We start from the raw sequence: 17217 nt of genomic DNA, 5'->3' as shown, positions 1-17217 counted from the left end.
TAATCGCGATCCATGCGTGTCGCGACCGCGCAAGCTGGGGCTTAATCTTCAGTGCTATTAATACCCACATTTTCAGCTGAAGCCACACCTGCGGAAACAAGGTCATAGCCAGCGTAAGCGAATGTCACCCTCTTCTTGAAATATCCAGCTCGGTTCTGTGTCCGTATATATGTTGTCAGAGCGTGATCGCCAAGGAAATGATTGAATTGGTGGGATCCTAAATGGCATGCAAAAAGCAACGAAACCTGAACCGGAACCCTTCCAAAGTGCTTCGGGTAACCTAGACTGTCTCAACTCGCATGAATACGGGGTGATCTGCTCAGCTTGGTCGGGACCTTCCCATTGGGCCACTTTCTTTTTCTGTCCCCATGCAGCAGCCCCACTGATATGTATGTGCAGGGGCTCACTCCTGGTTGCATCCAAATCGACAATCGACGACTTCAATTTTGATGAACCTCTCCACAACCTTCTCACAGAAGGTTCTGAGAGATATCGTTGGATGCGCATGACCTGAGTTCTAAGGTGAGTAGAGCTCCAGGGCGCTGTCTCGGGTCTCCCTACCCCGGTGTGGTAGAAGATCTGATAACGTTCGATTTGAATGACCATATATAAACTTACCGCTACTGTTGAGCATGGCACTTTGTCTTATACATAGGCAGATGGAAATCATGACAGTCCGCTGAATGAGCGCGCGGGTACTATGCGGAGACAAGGTCACTGGATTTTCAGGAACCATGACTAGTCTTGGTGAACCGCATAGTGACAGCGAGAAGACCGAAAATAGAAATGCCGCATCTAACGGCTGCCGGGAAAATGAGTATGTCGAGAGAGCGCATGTCGTCTAGCCAAGGTTGGCGGGAAGCGAACGGACCGATGAACCATCTGGAAAGCCCGGATTTTCGCCGAAAGCGAATAAAGTGACGTCGAAAATCCGCCCAAGGGATGGGACGCGCACGTGAAGGAAGATAAGATGGGAAAGGCGGCTCTGTTTACCGTTCCCCATGACTCATACCGGCCACAGCTAGCAAATCCTTCACAAAGCAATCGAGGGAAGTTTTCCGAGTCAAGCTTCTAATTTCTATTCTAGCCCCTTCCTTTTCTTTATTTCAAAAGTCCTCCGTCACGGCAGCAAAAAGTCGTAAGAGGCTCCTGAGATCAAAAAAGAAGAGCCGCCCAGAGATTGCATCCGCAATAAAATTACAGGATTTCGCCTGCATTTCATCTACACATAGCCGGACCTTACCTGATCCTTACCTGATGATCATGCTCTCACGGCCGGGGCCGGTGCCGATGTACTTGACCTTGAGGCCGGTGAACTCCTCAATGAAGAGGATGTACTTCTTCGCGTTCTCGGGCAGGTCTTGGAACGTCTTGGCACCCGTGGTGCTGGTCTTCCAGCCGGGCAACTCCTTGTACGTGACGTCCACCTTCTCGAGAATGTCGAGGTTGGCAGGGAAGCTCTGCAGCTCCTCGCCCTTGTAGCTGTACGCCGTCGCCACCTTGATCGTGTCGAAGTCGTCGAGGATGTCGAGCTTGGTCAGGTTCATGGCCGTGTAGTCGTTGACGTCGTGCGAGTAGCGGACGACCACCAGGTCGAGCCAGCCGCAGCGGCGCTTGCGGCCCGTGGTGACGCCGAACTCGCGCCCGACAACCTGCAGCTTCTCGCCAACCTCGTTCAGCTGCTCCGTGGGGAAGGGTCCGCTGCCGACGCGCGTCGTGTAGGCCTTGACCACACCGATGACCTCCTTGATCGCGCGCCAGCCCAGGGGAAGACCGGTGAGAACGCCGCCTGTAAGACTGCGATTAGCGACCATGGGCTCACACGTTTCCGCGTGCTGCCCCATGCTCCGAAACAATCAGTTCATGCTGGACCGCTTACCGAGACCGGTGTTGGACGAAGTGACGAAGGGGTAGCTGCCGGCGTCGATGTCGAGCATGAGGGCATTGGCACCCTCGACGAGAATGTTGGCATTCTGCGCCTTGGCCGACTTGAGGAGCGGCACCTGGTCAATGACGTAGGGCCTGAGTCTCTCGGCGTAGTCCTACGAAGGGTTAAAAACGTGCCGTCTCGCCATGCATGTCTGTTCTGACCTTGTAGCGCGAGATCTCATCCTCCACATCGTACTTGAGCAGGTCCCCGAACCTCTTCTTGTAGCCCTCGGCGATGCGGCGCAGGCCGCTGGCGAGCTGGTCGTGGTCGAAGATGTCGCAGATGCGGATGCCGCTGCGGGTCATCTTGGTGCTGTAGGTTGGGCCGATGCCCTTCCTGGTGGTGCCGATGAAGCTGGAGCCCAACTCGACCTCCTCGAGACCGTCGACCATCTGGTGCAGGTCGAAGACGACGTGGGCACGGTCGCTGATGAAGATGCGGTCGCTGGTGTCGAGGCCGTGCTTGTTGAGGGCCTCGAGCTCCTTGAAGAAGGAGGGGACGTGGACAACGCATCCGGCGCCGACGAGGTTCACACACTTGGGGTTGACGAGGCCCGAGGGCAGGATGTGGAAGTCGTAGGTGATGCCGTTGGCGACGATGGTGTGGCCGGCGTTGTTGCCGCCCTGGGCGCGACAGCAGAGCGAGGCCTCGGAGCAAAGGATGTCGACCAACTTGCCCTTGCCCTCGTCACCCCATTGGGCGCCGCAGACGACGGTGGTCGACATGACGGATGGGCGGGGAGCGGAGGGGAGCGGGAACAAGAACGAGAGAGACTGACGACGCGGGCGCGTGTCAATGCAAGTCAAAGGGAGCGGGGGGTATTGGCGACGCGTGCCAAAAAGCAGCGTAGGAGTCAAACGGCGGACGGCGGGCACGCTGAGATTTTGAGGGACGCGCCGGTGGGGGATCGACGCTAGGCCTCGCCGAGTTCGGCTTCGAGGCGGCGCTGCCCAAACAGCCAAACAGCGGCCGCCAAAACCAGCTCGCGTCAACTCTGCGGTAGCCTCCATGCATGTCCCTGCGCCGCCGCGCCCCACTGCCGCTGATGTCACGGCGAAAGGCGGTCTGTACGCCTGCCTCCCCGCCATGCCCCTCACTCCCCTCACTCGTGTGCGACGCTGCGACGCTGCGACATTGCGCTGCCCCGGTATTCGGGATGCCCGCTGCATGCGGCTCGCAACACCGCCAGCCAGCCAGTACGCTGCATTCCGTTTCTCAGACATGGCGTCATCATAGTATGACTCCAACAGCGACTCGTTTGTCCGCCCGCTGCCAGCCACCACGCCGGACATCTTGATCCTTTCGTGCCGCAGCCCCTCATTTGTGGATCCGTCTCTCATTCAATCAATGCGGGTTTACGTACTGCACCGCATGCAAGACGCCACGACGCCTCGCGACCAGCTGCCGAGACCGCATCCAGCAGCGAGCTCCAATCAACCCCACGTCTTCGAGTCTGTTCCCGTGCCCGTATGCCCGGTCGCGCCATACCCACGCCATACCCGCGCCGGGCGCTCGGGAACAAGCCACGCTGCCGCCGCTAGAATCGGTTGCTGCTGTTTCTTCTGTGCCAGCGGCATGCGTCTGCGCTGATATAGCTCGCTGTCGTCGCCAGCGTAAAATCGACATTGTGCGCCTCATCTCCGTGACCGTCCGTTCCAGTAAGGGTCACGGCAGCTTCCCAATTGGCTGGTTCCGGTACTGGGCCTCTGCAAGGCAGGCGAACAAATGTCGATCACCCGCTTGGCCTGAAGATCCCGTTTTGCAGTGTTTCCGCCTTTCTCACATGACTCACCCCATCCCCGGGCGATCAGTGTTGAGATTTAGCATCACAATGAGTGGGCAAGAGACGAGACACTGATTGCCAGATGACGGAGGTTTCTGTCTGTTGCATCTAACTTGAACCCCCTGCTAGCCTCGTTTCCCGAACCCAGCCGAACTGTCCCGGCTGACACATCAAAGGCTAGGTAACGCAGCAAATCAGGAGCGCAATTTGAAAGAGTTGAGCCATTTATCACCGACTGTCCATACTACGACCAGTAGATTAACCATCTCTTCCTTCGGGTTCTACATGGGTTTTCCGCGATGACGACATGCTCGTCAGCGAATAAGATTCTGAGTCACGAACTCTACCCCTCATTGCCATCCATTCCACCACTCTTGTGTTGAACCAAACATCAGGGTAATCCATTGACCCGGGAAATACCACAATGGCAACCACAGCACTTGCTCTAGTCCGTAGCAGCTCCCTTACGGAAGCCCGCTCGGAATCAGCAGTGCTAGAACTCCAATCCACAGCCACAGCCCCTCGCAATGCGTCCTCAACTTCCGAAGTCAACCACCGCCCAACCGCCTCCGCGACCACAACACCCACACACACAAATCCAGAAGAAATCCACGACCAGACCTCGCGCCTCCCCCTCCGCAAACTCCTAACCGCCTACTCCTGCCTCGCCGCCGTCTACTTCATCTCCTCCCTCGACATCAACGCCGCCGCCAATGCCCTGCCCGCGATATCGCGCTCGCTCAACGCCGGCACCAGCATCACCTGGGCCGGCGCCTCCTACCTAATGGGCCAGACAGCGTACGCACTCGCACCATCCCCCTCCGCCATCCCACCCGCACACTCACACCCCCGGCCAGCTTCCAGCCCCTCTACGGCCGCCTGTCCGACATCCTCGGCCGAAAACCACTCCTCCTCGCCTGCATCGCCATCCTCATCCTCGGCGACCTCCTCTGCGGCTTCGCCCAGTCCGCGCCCTGGCTCTACGCCTGCCGCGCTTTCGCCGGCGTCGGCGGCGGCGGCATCAGCTCGCTGGTGCAGATCATCGTGAGCGACCTCGTCAGTCTGCGGGACCGGGGCAAGTATCAAGGCCTGTTGAGCGGCGCCATCGGGCTGGGGTCGAGCACGGGGCCTTTCCTGGCGGCGGCCATGGTGGCGAGGGGGGAGGGCGGGTGGAGGTGGATTTTCTGGACGCCGTCGCTGATGGCGGGGGTGTGTGCGGCGGCGATGGTGGGGGTGTTGCCGTTGAAGAAAGTGCAGGGCGGGTGGAGGGAGAAGGTGAGGAAGGTAGATTGGTGGGGGCTGGGGGCGGGGGTGGTGGGGGTGTTGTTCGTGTTGGTGAGTGAGGGCAGCAAAGTGTTGTGTATACGATATAATGCTTACGACGCTCCAGATCCCCATCAACTCCGGCGGCAGCACCTGGCCATGGAACAGCGCGCTCGTCATCTCGATGCTCGTCGTCGGCGCCTTCTCGCTCGCCCTCTTCGTCGTCGTGGAGAAGCGCTTCGCCGCGCTGCCCATGATCCCGCCGCGCCTCTTCGCCCGCCGCGCCACCACCGTCATATACCTCCAGAGCGCCCTGTACAACGCCGTCTGGCAGATCGACATGTACTTCCTCCCCGTCTACTTCCAGGACGTGCGCGGCTTCGCGCCGTTGCAGAGCGCGACCCTCGTCTTACCGCTGCTGCTGCTCCAGAGCGTCGCCGGCGTCCTTTCCGGACCGCTGATGACCAAGCTCGCCCGGTACGGCCCGGTCCTCTACACCGGCATGGCGCTCTGGCTCCTCGGCGCCGTCCTCAAGCTCGCCCTCTTCACCCGCACCACCCCCATCAGCCTCTACATCACCACCCTCGTCATCGAAGGCACCGGCATCGGCTTCGTCCTGCAACCAGGTACGTCCGCCCCTTCCCTTCTTCCCCCCTTCCTTTCTTCTGTTCTCCTTCCTCCTCGTCCCCTCCCCCTCGCGCCGCTAAGCAAGTCGTCATTTCCCAGCCCTCGTCGCCCTCCAAACCCTCACCATCCCCCCCACCGACCGCGCCGTCGCCACCTCCACCCGCAACCTCGCCCGCGCCCTCGGCTCCGTCCTCGGCGTCGCCACCGCCACAGCTCTACAGAACGGCGTCATGCGTGGAGCATTATCAAGCAACCTTCCTCAAAACATACGCGCGCGAGTCTTGGATGGGACGTGGCAACGGCCGGGTGATACTGATGGGGATGGGGATGCTGCTGGTGCGTTGTGGGTCGACGCCGTGCTGGAGGCGAAGATGAGGGGGGTCAGGGCGGTGTTTGCGATGCTCGTGCCGGTGATGGCGGCGTGTGTGGTGGGGTTGGGGTGGGTGCCGGATGGGGTGTTGAGCGGGGATGATCGAGGGGGGGTAGGGGAGGTGCGGCGGAGGGAGCGAGGGGAGGGCGAGGGGAGGGATGCGTGAGGGAGCAGGTGTGAGTTTGATTGTGGAGAAGGGATTGCGGTGGGGCGGGGATGGGTCGTGGTGCGGATGTGGCGGATGACGGGCTGGCTGGCTGGCTGGCTGGCTGTATACGCCGATGAGGCAGCGTATGGCTTTTGTGTTGGAACGGTGGCTCACGAGGTAACTGTAGGGGACTTTGAGCCGTGATAGCCCCGCTCTGGGACCCCGGCGATAGCATAGCATAGTATCAACATGCATCCTTCATCATCTTGAGGTACCTCTTGTGCGCCTCGACCGAGCCTCCCATCAGCTTGACCGCCGCTGTCCAGTGTACGCCGTCCTTCCCAAGCCGTTCCTTGATCTCCAACTTCGCTTCTTGCTCCTCGTAGTCGACATCCTTCGGCTCAATGCGGCCCTGCAGTGGCGGTGCCGAGTGCTACCGTCTCTCTCAGTACATGTGCTGCAAAATAGATGCGTTGGCCGCACATACCCAAAAGCAATGTTCCTTTTTGTATGCATCATCAGATTTCTTGGTGTCGCGCATCTTGTTTAGTAGAAGCCGCGAAATGGAGGGGTTCAATTGGTTGCGAATGAGGATGAGCTGCGGGTATCACGAAGTCCTTGGAGCATTCCGGTCTCTCTGCTGGGGGGCAGGCAGAGCTCATGACATGCAAACGGACTGATGTTTGGAGGGCGGCTGCATGCTTCAAGTCACACGCGTCATCCATTGCTGGGTATCCGGGCTCACTTACTGAACATGAAAACCACCCGTGTAACTTGGATTGCATGAGAACTTCTGGTTAAAATGGTAGATCATACGGTACTTGGAAATTGTTCGCTACATGTTTGGCCCGGAAAAGTGTATCCGCGTGTTTAATGCAGTGTCTAAGCGGCGTTTGTCGTAGTTTCTGGCACATTCACGCCAGCCTACTGGTGCAAACGGCCTTCCAAGCACGCAATGCCTCACGAGAAGCTTGCACACGCTACCTTCGACCATTGTAAGAGCTATTCAGTATGCTGACAAGGCGTAGACGTCGGTACCCGCCGCCAAACAGCCTGTGCATGCGACAACCAACCCCATACACACTTGCAATTGACAATTCTCTCCTTTCCCGAACAGTCCACGGAATCAATTCCACAACGCAAATGACACCATCGCCGTTTGCCAAGGTGTGCCAACGCACTCCCTTGAGTATTTGGCCAAGCGTTCATCATGTTCGTCTGGAGCGTGTTGTTCAAACGACTACGATCACCTCTATGTTTGGAGCAGGCCGAACCTCTCCGGAGCTCGTGTTGTCTGAATCGTAAAGTCTTCTGGCCATGAGCACCAAGGTAGTTCAAGCGATAGTGGTGACACCGGGACTGTTAGTTCCCCTTGACTTGCTCGAGAGATGGTGCCCCGCCTCTTCTAGTATTTGCCTTCTGGGTTTTTCCTAGACTTTTGCTGTCTGCTGTACCTTTAGCTACTTGACCAAGCTCGTGTGTAAATGCGCCAGAATATCCAACATTCGATGATTGGAAGCGCTGGAAAAGGTATGTGGCACATGTTTGTTGGCGCGCTGACGTGACACTGATGTTTATGTAGAGGGAAGTGATTGGCATACTCGATTAGGGCACTAGCAACGCACGTCTTCTCTCTCATCGCGGCAGTGAGCCGTTAGCTATCCATCCATGAGGACCTTTGTATGGTTTGACAACAAAGTGAAGATGACAGCTATCAAATCCAAGTCCGCCTGCGGTAAAGAGAATGGCCGCTGACTGTGCTTTGCTCCGGACATGCCGTACACCCTCCGCGGTAACCTCCCCTATGTGCGTACTTCGACAGGGTTAGTTACTCTACAGTCCGGCGGAAAAGAGCCTTACCGGCAAAAAATGCCATTTGGCCGATGCGCGCCACATGTCTTCAGCCCAACACATCATCGGGAGTCGCGCCTCGGGGCGCGGTCAGGCAGAGCCCTGGCACTTGGAGCGCAAGACGTCAAGCTCCTTGCGGCAGCGCTCGATGCAGACGTCCAGCAGGTCCATCTTCATCTTCACGTTGTCCTTACCTCTCATCAGGCGCGCAAGCCTTTCCTGAAGCAGGTGACAGACCAAGATTCGGTGAGACGGTTCCATGGGCTCGTTGGTGTTGGAGAAGTGAGCCATGACTTTGTCGAGAGCCTACGGGTGACGTCAGTCAAGCTTATGCGACACAGCATGCGGTCTTGCTTACCGACGTGGTGATGATCGGGCTGTCCTCCGGAATGGAGGCGAGCGACGTGCCGGACCACGACCTGTTGTGAGGCATGGCGGGGTCGTGAGGTGCGATCGAAATCTGCCTGGCGGGGTGTTTTTAGTTGTCGCGGTTGCTTTGCGCGGGCCGGGTGTTTCAGAGGTTGCGATGGAGGAAGAGGGAGAGGTTGAGGTTGGGAAGGCAGCCGCGAACATATCTCCCGCCGCCTTCCCGAACAGCGCAGAAGCGTAGCGAACGCCCGGACCGACGGTTGTGGCAGTCGCAAACTGGTCACCTGCCTGAGGCAGCCTTCCCCGAGCACTCTACGGGCAAGTCATTCACCAATATGAAGCTGCGCAGTCTGGAAGAGGGCAACTTCAGGCTAGCCAACACTTGCGAGTAATTGCCGCCGCCATCCTACCCGACTACAGTAGAAGCGTGTTTGACAGTCTATAAAAGCTAGCAGTCTCCCTTCTGAGGAGGTTCTGCATCATCTTTCCTCCTGGGCCGTGGGTGCTCACGGACATTCAGTACGCCATTTTGCGCATGGTCATAACACACATGGATTTGCAGATGGACTGAAAAACGCCAACCCGGAAAACCTATGTACCTAGCGGAAGACGCCGTGGTCGACAAGCACTGCTTACAATACGAGGTCAGAAGATGCTGAATGGCGTATTCCATGTTTCCGAGGAGCCAATACCGCTGTTGAGGTTCAAGCTTGATGACGACAGAGCGTACGAAGTCTCTGATGGCACCATGACGGTTTTTGGATGGAAATGAAGCCCCCACACGAAGACGGAGGCTTCATCATAGTGAAAGTGTCAGAGAACACTTCTACCTCGTTCAAGTCAGACCACACCCCTCCCAAAACTCCACAATCCCCCCACTCAACGCACACAGCGCCGCAATATCAAGTTCCTCATCCTGGAACTCTTGCAGCCACACCTCCCTCAACAAGCCGCTATCCCTCACCCTCCTTCCCAACTCAACCACACTTATCTAACCTTCATCCTCCATTCCGCCGCACTCGCCCTCCTAACCACAAACTCCGCCTCCTCCTCCCGCGCCCGCTGCTCTTCCGGAAACCACTCATCAGACCCATACTGTAAGTATATCCAGATGACGAGGCGCGTCAGTCGGCCGGGAAATGAGAATACACGTACATAAACACGTCAATCCACCCGGAGATGCGCCTGCGGGCAAGAAGGCCGCACGGCAGCAGCAGGGTGGGAAAGTGTTGGTGGGGGGGTATGTACAGGAGTGTTGAGATGGTAAAGAAGTTGGATAAGGGGAGAGTGGGGGTGATGTGGGATGTGAAGAAGAAGCGGACCGAGGGGGAGGGGGAGGGAGATGGGAAAGGTGGATGGTACGTGCCGTTGAAAAATACCATATCCGGCTAGGTAATCTTTCGGCACTAATTTAGTGTAGACCCTGAATCAAAGCCGTGTCATCCTTCTCTACAAAGCTTCTTCTACACCCCCACGGCGTACCCCTAGTTGCCGCCGCCGCCGCTGAAAGCAGTCGCCCATTTCCTCATCGTATCCTCGGCATGCGAGCCCCCCATGATCCGTCCCAAGAATTCCGCCGTCATCTCCCCATTTGAAATGATACCGTAACGCATAGCGTCATGCACCAGCTCCAGCACCGAATGCTGCGTGATCCCCCTCCGAATCGGCCCTACGCCAACGCCATCAGCACACATGCAGAAACAAAAGCGGGACGGCAACCGACCATGCATATGCGGGTTGCTCGTTCTCCGCAACTCGATCTTGTACTTCTTCAACTCCGACGACGCGTAGTCGGTGCGCAGGTCGACTTCGTGGCCGAGGCTGGTGATGACGTAGTCGAGCTTGGACGGGTTGTCCTCGAAGCTGAAGTACTTCCTGGGCGCTGGAAAGCGGGCGGGGCGATGTGCACGTCAACTAGCTGCCTTGATGTGCACGTGGGAGACGGAGCACTCGCATACCTTCAGGGTTTTTCTCGACCTCCTTCTTGTTCACGTAGTCCAGCTCGAGCTGCGGCCATCTGGGGTCCACTTCGGCTCTGATGAGCGTGTCACGGATGACGTCGTCCTCCTCTGCGGGGAGTCAGTTTCGAGTGAGCTGCTGCAACGAGTTGGGACCGTACTGTAGATGATGATGCCGTGCTCGAAGCGGTCGTGGGTCGAGTAGCAGATGAGGAAGAAGACGTCGACGAAGCCGATCAGGCGGATCTTGCCGAACCAGCGCTGGCCATTGATCTGGATTTCCCAGGAGTGTATGTCGCTTTGAGGACTTGTGTTAGTTTCGGAGGTGAGTGCAGGGCTGCTACGTACCAATTGCATTCTAGGTTCTTGTCTTTGACAGATCTGTCGAAGACACTGAGAACTCTGTGATAGGACGCCATTGCTCGTGTGCCACCTGAAGAGCGGAATGGCGACCAATCAAGAAGTGACGCGGTGGTGGACTTGGTGATATGCTTGAGGGCAGGAAGGAGAGCAAACGCTGTATTCTCCCAGGTCCGACAACCGGACGACCCCGCTTGAACCGCTCTCAATCAGGCAGCAAATTGGCGGTGATGGCGCTGAGACGTGGCCAATGTGGTGAAGAATGGCGGATAAGTCGGCAGTGGGTGTGGAAAAAGAACAGCCTCAGCAAATTTCAATCAGCCCCCAACGATACCCAGAACTGCAGGTTGTGGTAGATTGGCCAAAGCGCACGACTCGCAGCAGTTCAGCTCCGTGTGCCGATCAGTGCAAGAAGGGCAATACGGGCGGAGCGCATTGATACGCGAATGCCAATTACGATAGATGGTGCATATCAGGCAACAAGCTGAGCGATGCGGTAAAAGCTCAACAAGATCGATTGGATGCCACGTATGGACTCAAATGGCGCACGAGACAACGCATGCGTCGGCGTGCGGCTCTGAAGCATCGAAACTGTGTTGAGGCTGTGTTCGGCGGGGCTTCTTCGGTGCCTCTAAACCTCCAGCTCTCGCTTACCCGCAGAAGAAAAAAGCAGCGCTAAGTATGATTGATGGAGCCAAAGCCAATGGGGTCCTGTCTCGCTTCGGCGGGCGTTCCGGGTCCGCGACCATCTGCTAGTCACGACGGTACTACGTGCGTGGGTCGCACCTTTGTTTTGCCGCCTAGCTAGGTATTGTGGATTGCGACTCTGCACCGATTGGATAATGGATATCTACTGTCAATCCCCATGAGCGGTGAAGGAAGCTGCACATGATTTGCAATTGAGGCTCTGCTCATTGTCCCTTTGCAGTACTTGTAAGCTCTTTGTGCCGCCCATAGTATTCTCATATCGAACTTCACTCCAGCCCACAATGCATTTGGTAGACGGCTTCGTGGACAACATCAAGGATGGCCTCAAGAACGGCGCCGCCGACTTCATCGGCTCCACCGAGGCCATCATCGGCGTCGCCAACAAGAACCCGGAGAAGATGCGAGCGTTGCTGAACCTCATGCTCCGGCCCCAATTCAAACCCACCTTCATCAAAGACGAGCCCCCGAACGAGGAGGAGTTCCAGTCCCTCGCGCCCGCCGTGCCCGAGCAAACGCCATCCATCCCCTCGCGCATGTTCGACATCGACACGGGCAACATGTCCGTCGACTGGCTGGGCAACGACGACGTCAGCCAATACTGCATCCTCTCGCACAGCTGGAAAGGCAACGAAGTCGACCTCGCCTTCGTCAACGAGGCGAGAGAGCACAACCGCAAGGGGGATGCCGGAGCGAAGAACGACGTCGAGATGATTATGAACCTCGCCAGACACAAGGTCGAGGAGAAGAAGGCGACCATCGAGGCGCTGCTGAAGGCGTCGGGAGGCGACAAGGCCGACTACGATGCCGGCAAGATACTCGCCGAATACATCGAGGTCAAGATGGCGAAGAAGAATCTCAAGAAGGCGAGGAAAGCACGGGACGACGCGAACAGGAAGCGCATGTACACCAAGCAGGAGGCCGGCGCTTTCAGGAAGCTTGCTCGCGAGATGGAGGATACCATCTCCGCCGACGCGTGCCAGAGCAAGCGTGGCGCCAATCCACCTCCTCGGCCGACGGATGAGAGCGACAAGGAGCTGGCGGAAAAGGAAGCGAAAGCCGAGAAAGAGGTCAAGGAAGCAGAGACCAAGCTGCAGGAGGCTGCGGAGAGCGAGACGGTCAAGAACAACGCCAAGTTCTTCAACGATGCTGCTCAGACGCCGCTCCGCGAAGCCATCGACGGGCTCAACGAAGCCTTGTACAAGTGGAAGTCGGCCATCAAGATCGACCAGTCCATCAGGAAGGCGGTAGAGATCTTCGACGAGAAGCTGTTCCCTACGAAAGGGGGAGGCAAACGGTACCTCTGGAACGACACGTGCTGTATTGACAAGCCGAACCATGGCGAACTCGTCGATTCGCTGTCTCTTATGGGAGACTGGTACGCCAATGCAGACTTCTGTCTGGTGCATCTCGACACGGCCCCGTCGGACGACGAATGGAACGATGAATGGGTGCGGTTCTCGCAATCGCCGCCTGCTGAGCCTGTGCTGCCGAATCCGCCCAATATCGACGAGTACAAGGGTGACAAGGGCATTCTCGTCGCAGAGCCGAAGTGGTCCACTCGTGGCTGGACTCTGCAGGAGCTTGTGTTGAGCAAGACGACATTCTACGTCAACTCGGCGTGGCAGCGACTGAAGCGGCCGCAGGAGAGACTCGGACACTACTACTTCCTGTGTCCTTTCGTCGAGCTGTACACGGGGTGCGAGCCGATAGCTGATGCCGAGCGAAAAAGGCTGCGGAAGGTTTGGAGGGAGACGGTAGAGAAATACGAACCCGAGGTAAGTCGTCTGTTTCGGAGCCATGTGCTGCTTGCGGATATTAATTGCACTGCAGGTCTTCCAATCCCTGAAGCCTTCGGATGCGAATGACGAAGCAGACGACACTGAGACGAGGATCAGTGCTGGACAATACCTGATCGCCATCCTCGAGGCATTCGGACTCAACATCCCGCACATGATCGACAGGGACACAGCGATCCCTCTGATCAACCAGGCCGTGTACATCGTGACCACGTGCTACAGAAACCAGGAGACCGAGGAAGACAGCCGCAAGGTGCGGCTCTACCTCAATTTGAAGAAACACATCTCCCCCTCGTACGAGACGAGTCCCATCTCGGAAACCGACCTGGGCCGGACGATCAAGTTCTTGCTCCGGTGCCTCGTGGCGGAAACGAAAGCGGCCATCTTGGAAGACAGGGCATACATTGCCCAGTTCGGAAAGGTGGATCCGCTCAAGAGCTGGATGGGCGGCACGACGCGCACCAGCTTCCCCACGCAAAGAGTCATGTCGCTCGCGTGCAAGCGGGAGACGACGGTCGACACGGACCGGGCTTACTCGCTGATGGGGCTCCTCGGCGTGCGGTTTCCCACGTTCAAGGCCGAGGGCCTGCCCAAGGCGCTGGCGCGCCTCTTCGACGAGACGCTGATCCTGTCCAACGACGTGTCAGTGTTCAACTGGGCGGGCCGCGAGATGGGCAGCCACATCCGCGGGCGATCGCTGTACCCGTCGCGGCTGGATGCCTTCGACACCAGCCAGTCCGAGGGGCAGTCGATGGCGAACCGGCAGCTGGCGAGGCTGCTGCAGGCCAGGCGCAAGGAGCTGACGGCCACGTTCCACCGCATCTGCGACATGCTGCACAACGCCATCGCCTTCCTCAAGAAGTACGACCACCACACCCACCTCCCCATCAAGTGGATCGAAGGCATCATCGAGCTGGTCTACGCCGCCGACCTGGAGGACCTGGACCCGCAGGTCGACGACCTCGAAAGCATCCTCAAGTGGATCCAGAACAAGTGCGCCAGCGCCTGGGCCAGCAAGGGCGACCCCAAGGCCCGCGGCCACGGCCTGCTGGGCAGCCTCGCGAAGCACCATCCCGTCGAAGGGCTGAAACTCAGCACCCTGCAGAAGAAGCGATCCCTCTCCGGCCTGTTCGACTCCGCCAGTCGCTCCTCCAAACGCGTCAAGACCGAAACCGGCAGCCCCGCCTCGCCCTGCACGCCCAGCTCCCCTGCAGACACCCTCGTCGACCCCCCCTACGACGAAGCAACCCTCAAAGACGCCGTCAACCGCCTCAACCAAGACGTCAACGCCTACCTCCAGAAAAGCCGCGACACCCTCGGCAAGCACGACGACGCCCACCCCCGCCGCGCCCTGCTCTCCAAACTCCCCCAAGAAGTCCTCGACGAACTCACCCGCAACACCGACACAGCACCACCACCACCGCCCCCCTCATCCAGCACCGAGCACCACCACCACCACCCCACCAGCCAACCCCCCACCACGACAGCCACAACCATCTCCCCCAACCCCATCACAGTCACCACCTCGGGCATCGACGGCACCTTCGACATCCACCGCATCGTCACCGCCTTCCACGAAGAAGCGCAGCTGCGCGCGCAGGTCCGCGCCGCCGTCTCGCCGCGCCAGCGCGTCGCCGGCTGGTGCAGCGTCAGCACCGGCTTCGCGCGCGTCATGGTGTCGTTCTCGTGCGAGGCGCACGTGCTGGCCAAGCAGCTGAAGATCGCGCAGGTGGTGCGGCGGAAGGTCGTCGAGAACGACGGGTTGGCGCGGCGCGAAAGGGAGGAGGGGTGGTTGGCGGCGGGGGTGAGGAATGGGGGGTGGGGCCGTGGTGAGGGGGGGGCGACGAGAAGGCCGAATGCGGAACTGAGGGATGGGGTGGTTGATGCGGTGGAGGAGAAGGCGCATAGGGCGCACCATACGGAGGATGAGAGGCGGGTGAGTCGGATGATTGCGTTTGTGCAGGAGGAGCCGCTGGAGGCGGTGGCGGGGGAGTGGGTGTTGGCGAGGTTTTCGGACGTCGGGTGTGCGAGTTGGTTCCTGTGTGCGCTGGAGCTGGGGTCGTCACACGGGTTTTACGGGCAGCGCGTCGCGACGGATCGGATCGATTTCGCGGATGCCATCCCCGAGCCTGGGCTGGTCAATGTGTGGCAGTCGTACATGGATCGCAAGAAGCGGAAGCTGTGCTATATCCTGAACGATTTTCTGGCGAGCAGGGCCCTGTGCTCGAAGAAGGATCTCATCTTCAGTCACGGGAGGGAGAAGGGCGAGGGGGAGGAGGATTTGGAGAAGGACGATGGGGTCTGGGAGCATGCGTGGGATGTGGGTGTGACGGCGGTGAAGAATGCGGGCACTTTGACGACGTATAGTCTGCGGGAGGCGTGGCATAACATGATGGCGGAGAGGTTGGATAGCCATTTGACGGCGGTTGTGCTGAAGTACACGCCCAAGGATCTGCAGCCGGCGGTGGAGAACTTGAACGCGGACCAGGACTTCCTGCCGGCGGCCTTTAGGTCCGGCACCAGGGTTCACATGTTCTAGTGCTTAGAGCTGAAGGGGGCAGGGATTGAAATAAACCGAGCAGTGTTAGATGGGTAGTATTGCCAGATAGTAAGGCTAGTACCGTTGCTATGCCAACACAGCGGTGGAATTAGTAAGCATACATCACGGAAACTTGATTATGAATACCAAGGTCGTCTTGTGAGATTGTCAAGAAAAGAAAAAGAAAAAGAAAGGATGCTGTGAATCCACGAAGCATCCCTGCGTTGATGAAACGTGTAGGTGGTCACACAAGCCGACGCGTTTTTTTTTTCACCAACTCGCTCCTTGTCGTCGCCCCTTATCACGGCAACATTTGGAATCCATCATATACCTTCGGTCAATCAAAGTCTCCGGCAGCCACTGATCATGGCGTCGAGTGACTCTGCATCAGGGAAAAGCCCATCGGTGATCAAGTTCGACGAAGATGGAGACACGCGACTGCTGCTGACCCGAAACGACGACGAGCGCATATACCTTGTCTCATCCAAAGCAATGTCTCTGGTATGTCGCGCCTGGAAAACAATGCTGTCACCCAACAGTGGATTCAGAGAAGCAACACTGGTGGGAAGTGACCGCCCCATTCCGTTCCCAGACGATGATCCGGATGCACTCGCTGTCCTACTCAACATCGCACATATGAAATTCAGCCTTGTACCCAGGACCTTGGAGTTCGAAACGCTTCTTCACCTTGCGGATTTGACCGAGAAGTACGACGCGATCAACATCCTCCGCCCGTGGATCAAGGGATGGATTCAAGCCGCCGAGCACTTGGCCGAGAGACCTGGCTATGAGGAGTGGCTCTTCATTGCATGGGCCTTTGGAGAAGTACAAATATTCGACAAACTGTCGACTCGCTTGGTCTGGCAAGTCCGCATCAACGAGCTCGGCCAATGCGTGGGACCCAGCGGGAGAATTCTCGACCGGTCGAGCGATGATATTGATGCATTGTTCCCGCCAGGAATCATCGGTAAGCCTAGACGATGCCATGACTCATTTGGCCTGATCTCTTCTGACCCTGCAGTAGAAAGTATTCTGGAACACAGGTTTGGCACAATCGAGTACGTGGTTGTCCATATCCAGACCCGTATACATACATACCTTCACGGCAAACGGACGGGAGTCTATCTCTGCAAAATGGCCCACACGTTACCTAGGCAGGAGGCGGAAGCCTGCGATGCACTATGCTACGGAAGTCTCGTGTACGCCTTATATACGCTTGGGCTTAGTCCAGGGTTCGAAAGACCACAGGACACCAAATTCAGCGCCCAGCATTTGAAGGACATCATGAGTACATGGATAGCCCCGGCTCTAGGCTATACCCCAGGGCCAGGGGGAATGCTCGCACTGCATCATTCCAGCTGCTCAGTAAAAACTCTCTTTGACGAAGTAACAGAATACGTGAGCGGCATTGCATCCCCCGGTCTAAAGGCTCACTACGATCACATGGCGCGAAAGCGGAGTGGGCTTACTGAGGGACAACCACCTCGGAAAAAGAGGAAGCGTCGTCACTAAAAT

At 57.9% G+C, this 17217-nt stretch overlaps 7 protein-coding genes across 7 annotated transcripts; 3 read left to right on the top strand and 4 right to left on the bottom strand.

Annotated features, from left to right (window-relative positions):
• Positions 1 to 1250: 1250 nt before the first annotated feature.
• On the bottom strand, positions 1251 to 2655 carry BKCO1_36000110 (adenylosuccinate synthetase; the record flags this gene model as incomplete). The annotated part of the gene is made up of 3 exons (XM_020274864.1): positions 1251 to 1789; positions 1880 to 2042; positions 2092 to 2655. 3 exons carry the CDS (start codon positions 2653 to 2655, stop codon positions 1251 to 1253), a joined length of 1266 nt encoding a protein of 421 aa, XP_020129020.1.
• Positions 2656 to 4137: 1482 nt separating this feature from the next.
• Positions 4138 to 6139, top strand: BKCO1_36000109 (mfs transporter; the record flags this gene model as incomplete). Its single annotated transcript, XM_020274862.1, has 4 exons — positions 4138 to 4511; positions 4571 to 5048; positions 5104 to 5602; positions 5703 to 6139. The coding sequence occupies 4 exons, from the start codon at positions 4138 to 4140 to the stop codon at positions 6137 to 6139; spliced, it is 1788 nt and encodes a 595-aa protein (XP_020129071.1).
• A 226-nt stretch (positions 6140 to 6365) lies between these two features.
• BKCO1_36000108 (uncharacterized protein) lies at positions 6366 to 6662 on the bottom strand (the record flags this gene model as incomplete). The annotated part of the gene is made up of 2 exons (XM_020274861.1): positions 6366 to 6554; positions 6609 to 6662. The coding sequence occupies 2 exons, from the start codon at positions 6660 to 6662 to the stop codon at positions 6366 to 6368; spliced, it is 243 nt and encodes an 80-aa protein (XP_020129070.1).
• Positions 6663 to 8062: 1400 nt separating this feature from the next.
• Positions 8063 to 8405, bottom strand: BKCO1_36000107 (uncharacterized protein; the record flags this gene model as incomplete). The annotated part of the gene is made up of 2 exons (XM_020274860.1): positions 8063 to 8278; positions 8331 to 8405. The coding sequence occupies 2 exons, from the start codon at positions 8403 to 8405 to the stop codon at positions 8063 to 8065; spliced, it is 291 nt and encodes a 96-aa protein (XP_020129058.1).
• A 1420-nt stretch (positions 8406 to 9825) lies between these two features.
• BKCO1_36000106 (uncharacterized protein) lies at positions 9826 to 10718 on the bottom strand (the record flags this gene model as incomplete). Its single annotated transcript, XM_020274859.1, has 5 exons — positions 9826 to 10010; positions 10065 to 10223; positions 10300 to 10410; positions 10461 to 10597; positions 10648 to 10718. The coding sequence occupies 5 exons, from the start codon at positions 10716 to 10718 to the stop codon at positions 9826 to 9828; spliced, it is 663 nt and encodes a 220-aa protein (XP_020129072.1).
• A 930-nt stretch (positions 10719 to 11648) lies between these two features.
• On the top strand, positions 11649 to 15702 carry BKCO1_36000105 (uncharacterized protein; the record flags this gene model as incomplete). The annotated part of the gene is made up of 2 exons (XM_020274858.1): positions 11649 to 13142; positions 13198 to 15702. The coding sequence occupies 2 exons, from the start codon at positions 11649 to 11651 to the stop codon at positions 15700 to 15702; spliced, it is 3999 nt and encodes a 1332-aa protein (XP_020129074.1).
• A 522-nt stretch (positions 15703 to 16224) lies between these two features.
• BKCO1_36000104 (nuclear pore protein) lies at positions 16225 to 17214 on the top strand (the record flags this gene model as incomplete). Its single annotated transcript, XM_020274857.1, has 2 exons — positions 16225 to 16669; positions 16727 to 17214. 2 exons carry the CDS (start codon positions 16225 to 16227, stop codon positions 17212 to 17214), a joined length of 933 nt encoding a protein of 310 aa, XP_020129073.1.
• Positions 17215 to 17217: the final 3 nt, after the last annotated feature.

Source organism: Diplodia corticola (genome assembly GCF_001883845.1).
Source record: "Diplodia corticola strain CBS 112549 chromosome Unknown scaffold36, whole genome shotgun sequence".
In the NCBI taxonomy this organism is placed as follows: Eukaryota; Fungi; Ascomycota; class Dothideomycetes; order Botryosphaeriales; family Botryosphaeriaceae; genus Diplodia; species Diplodia corticola.
This window is presented reverse-complemented; position numbering and strand designations above follow the sequence as displayed.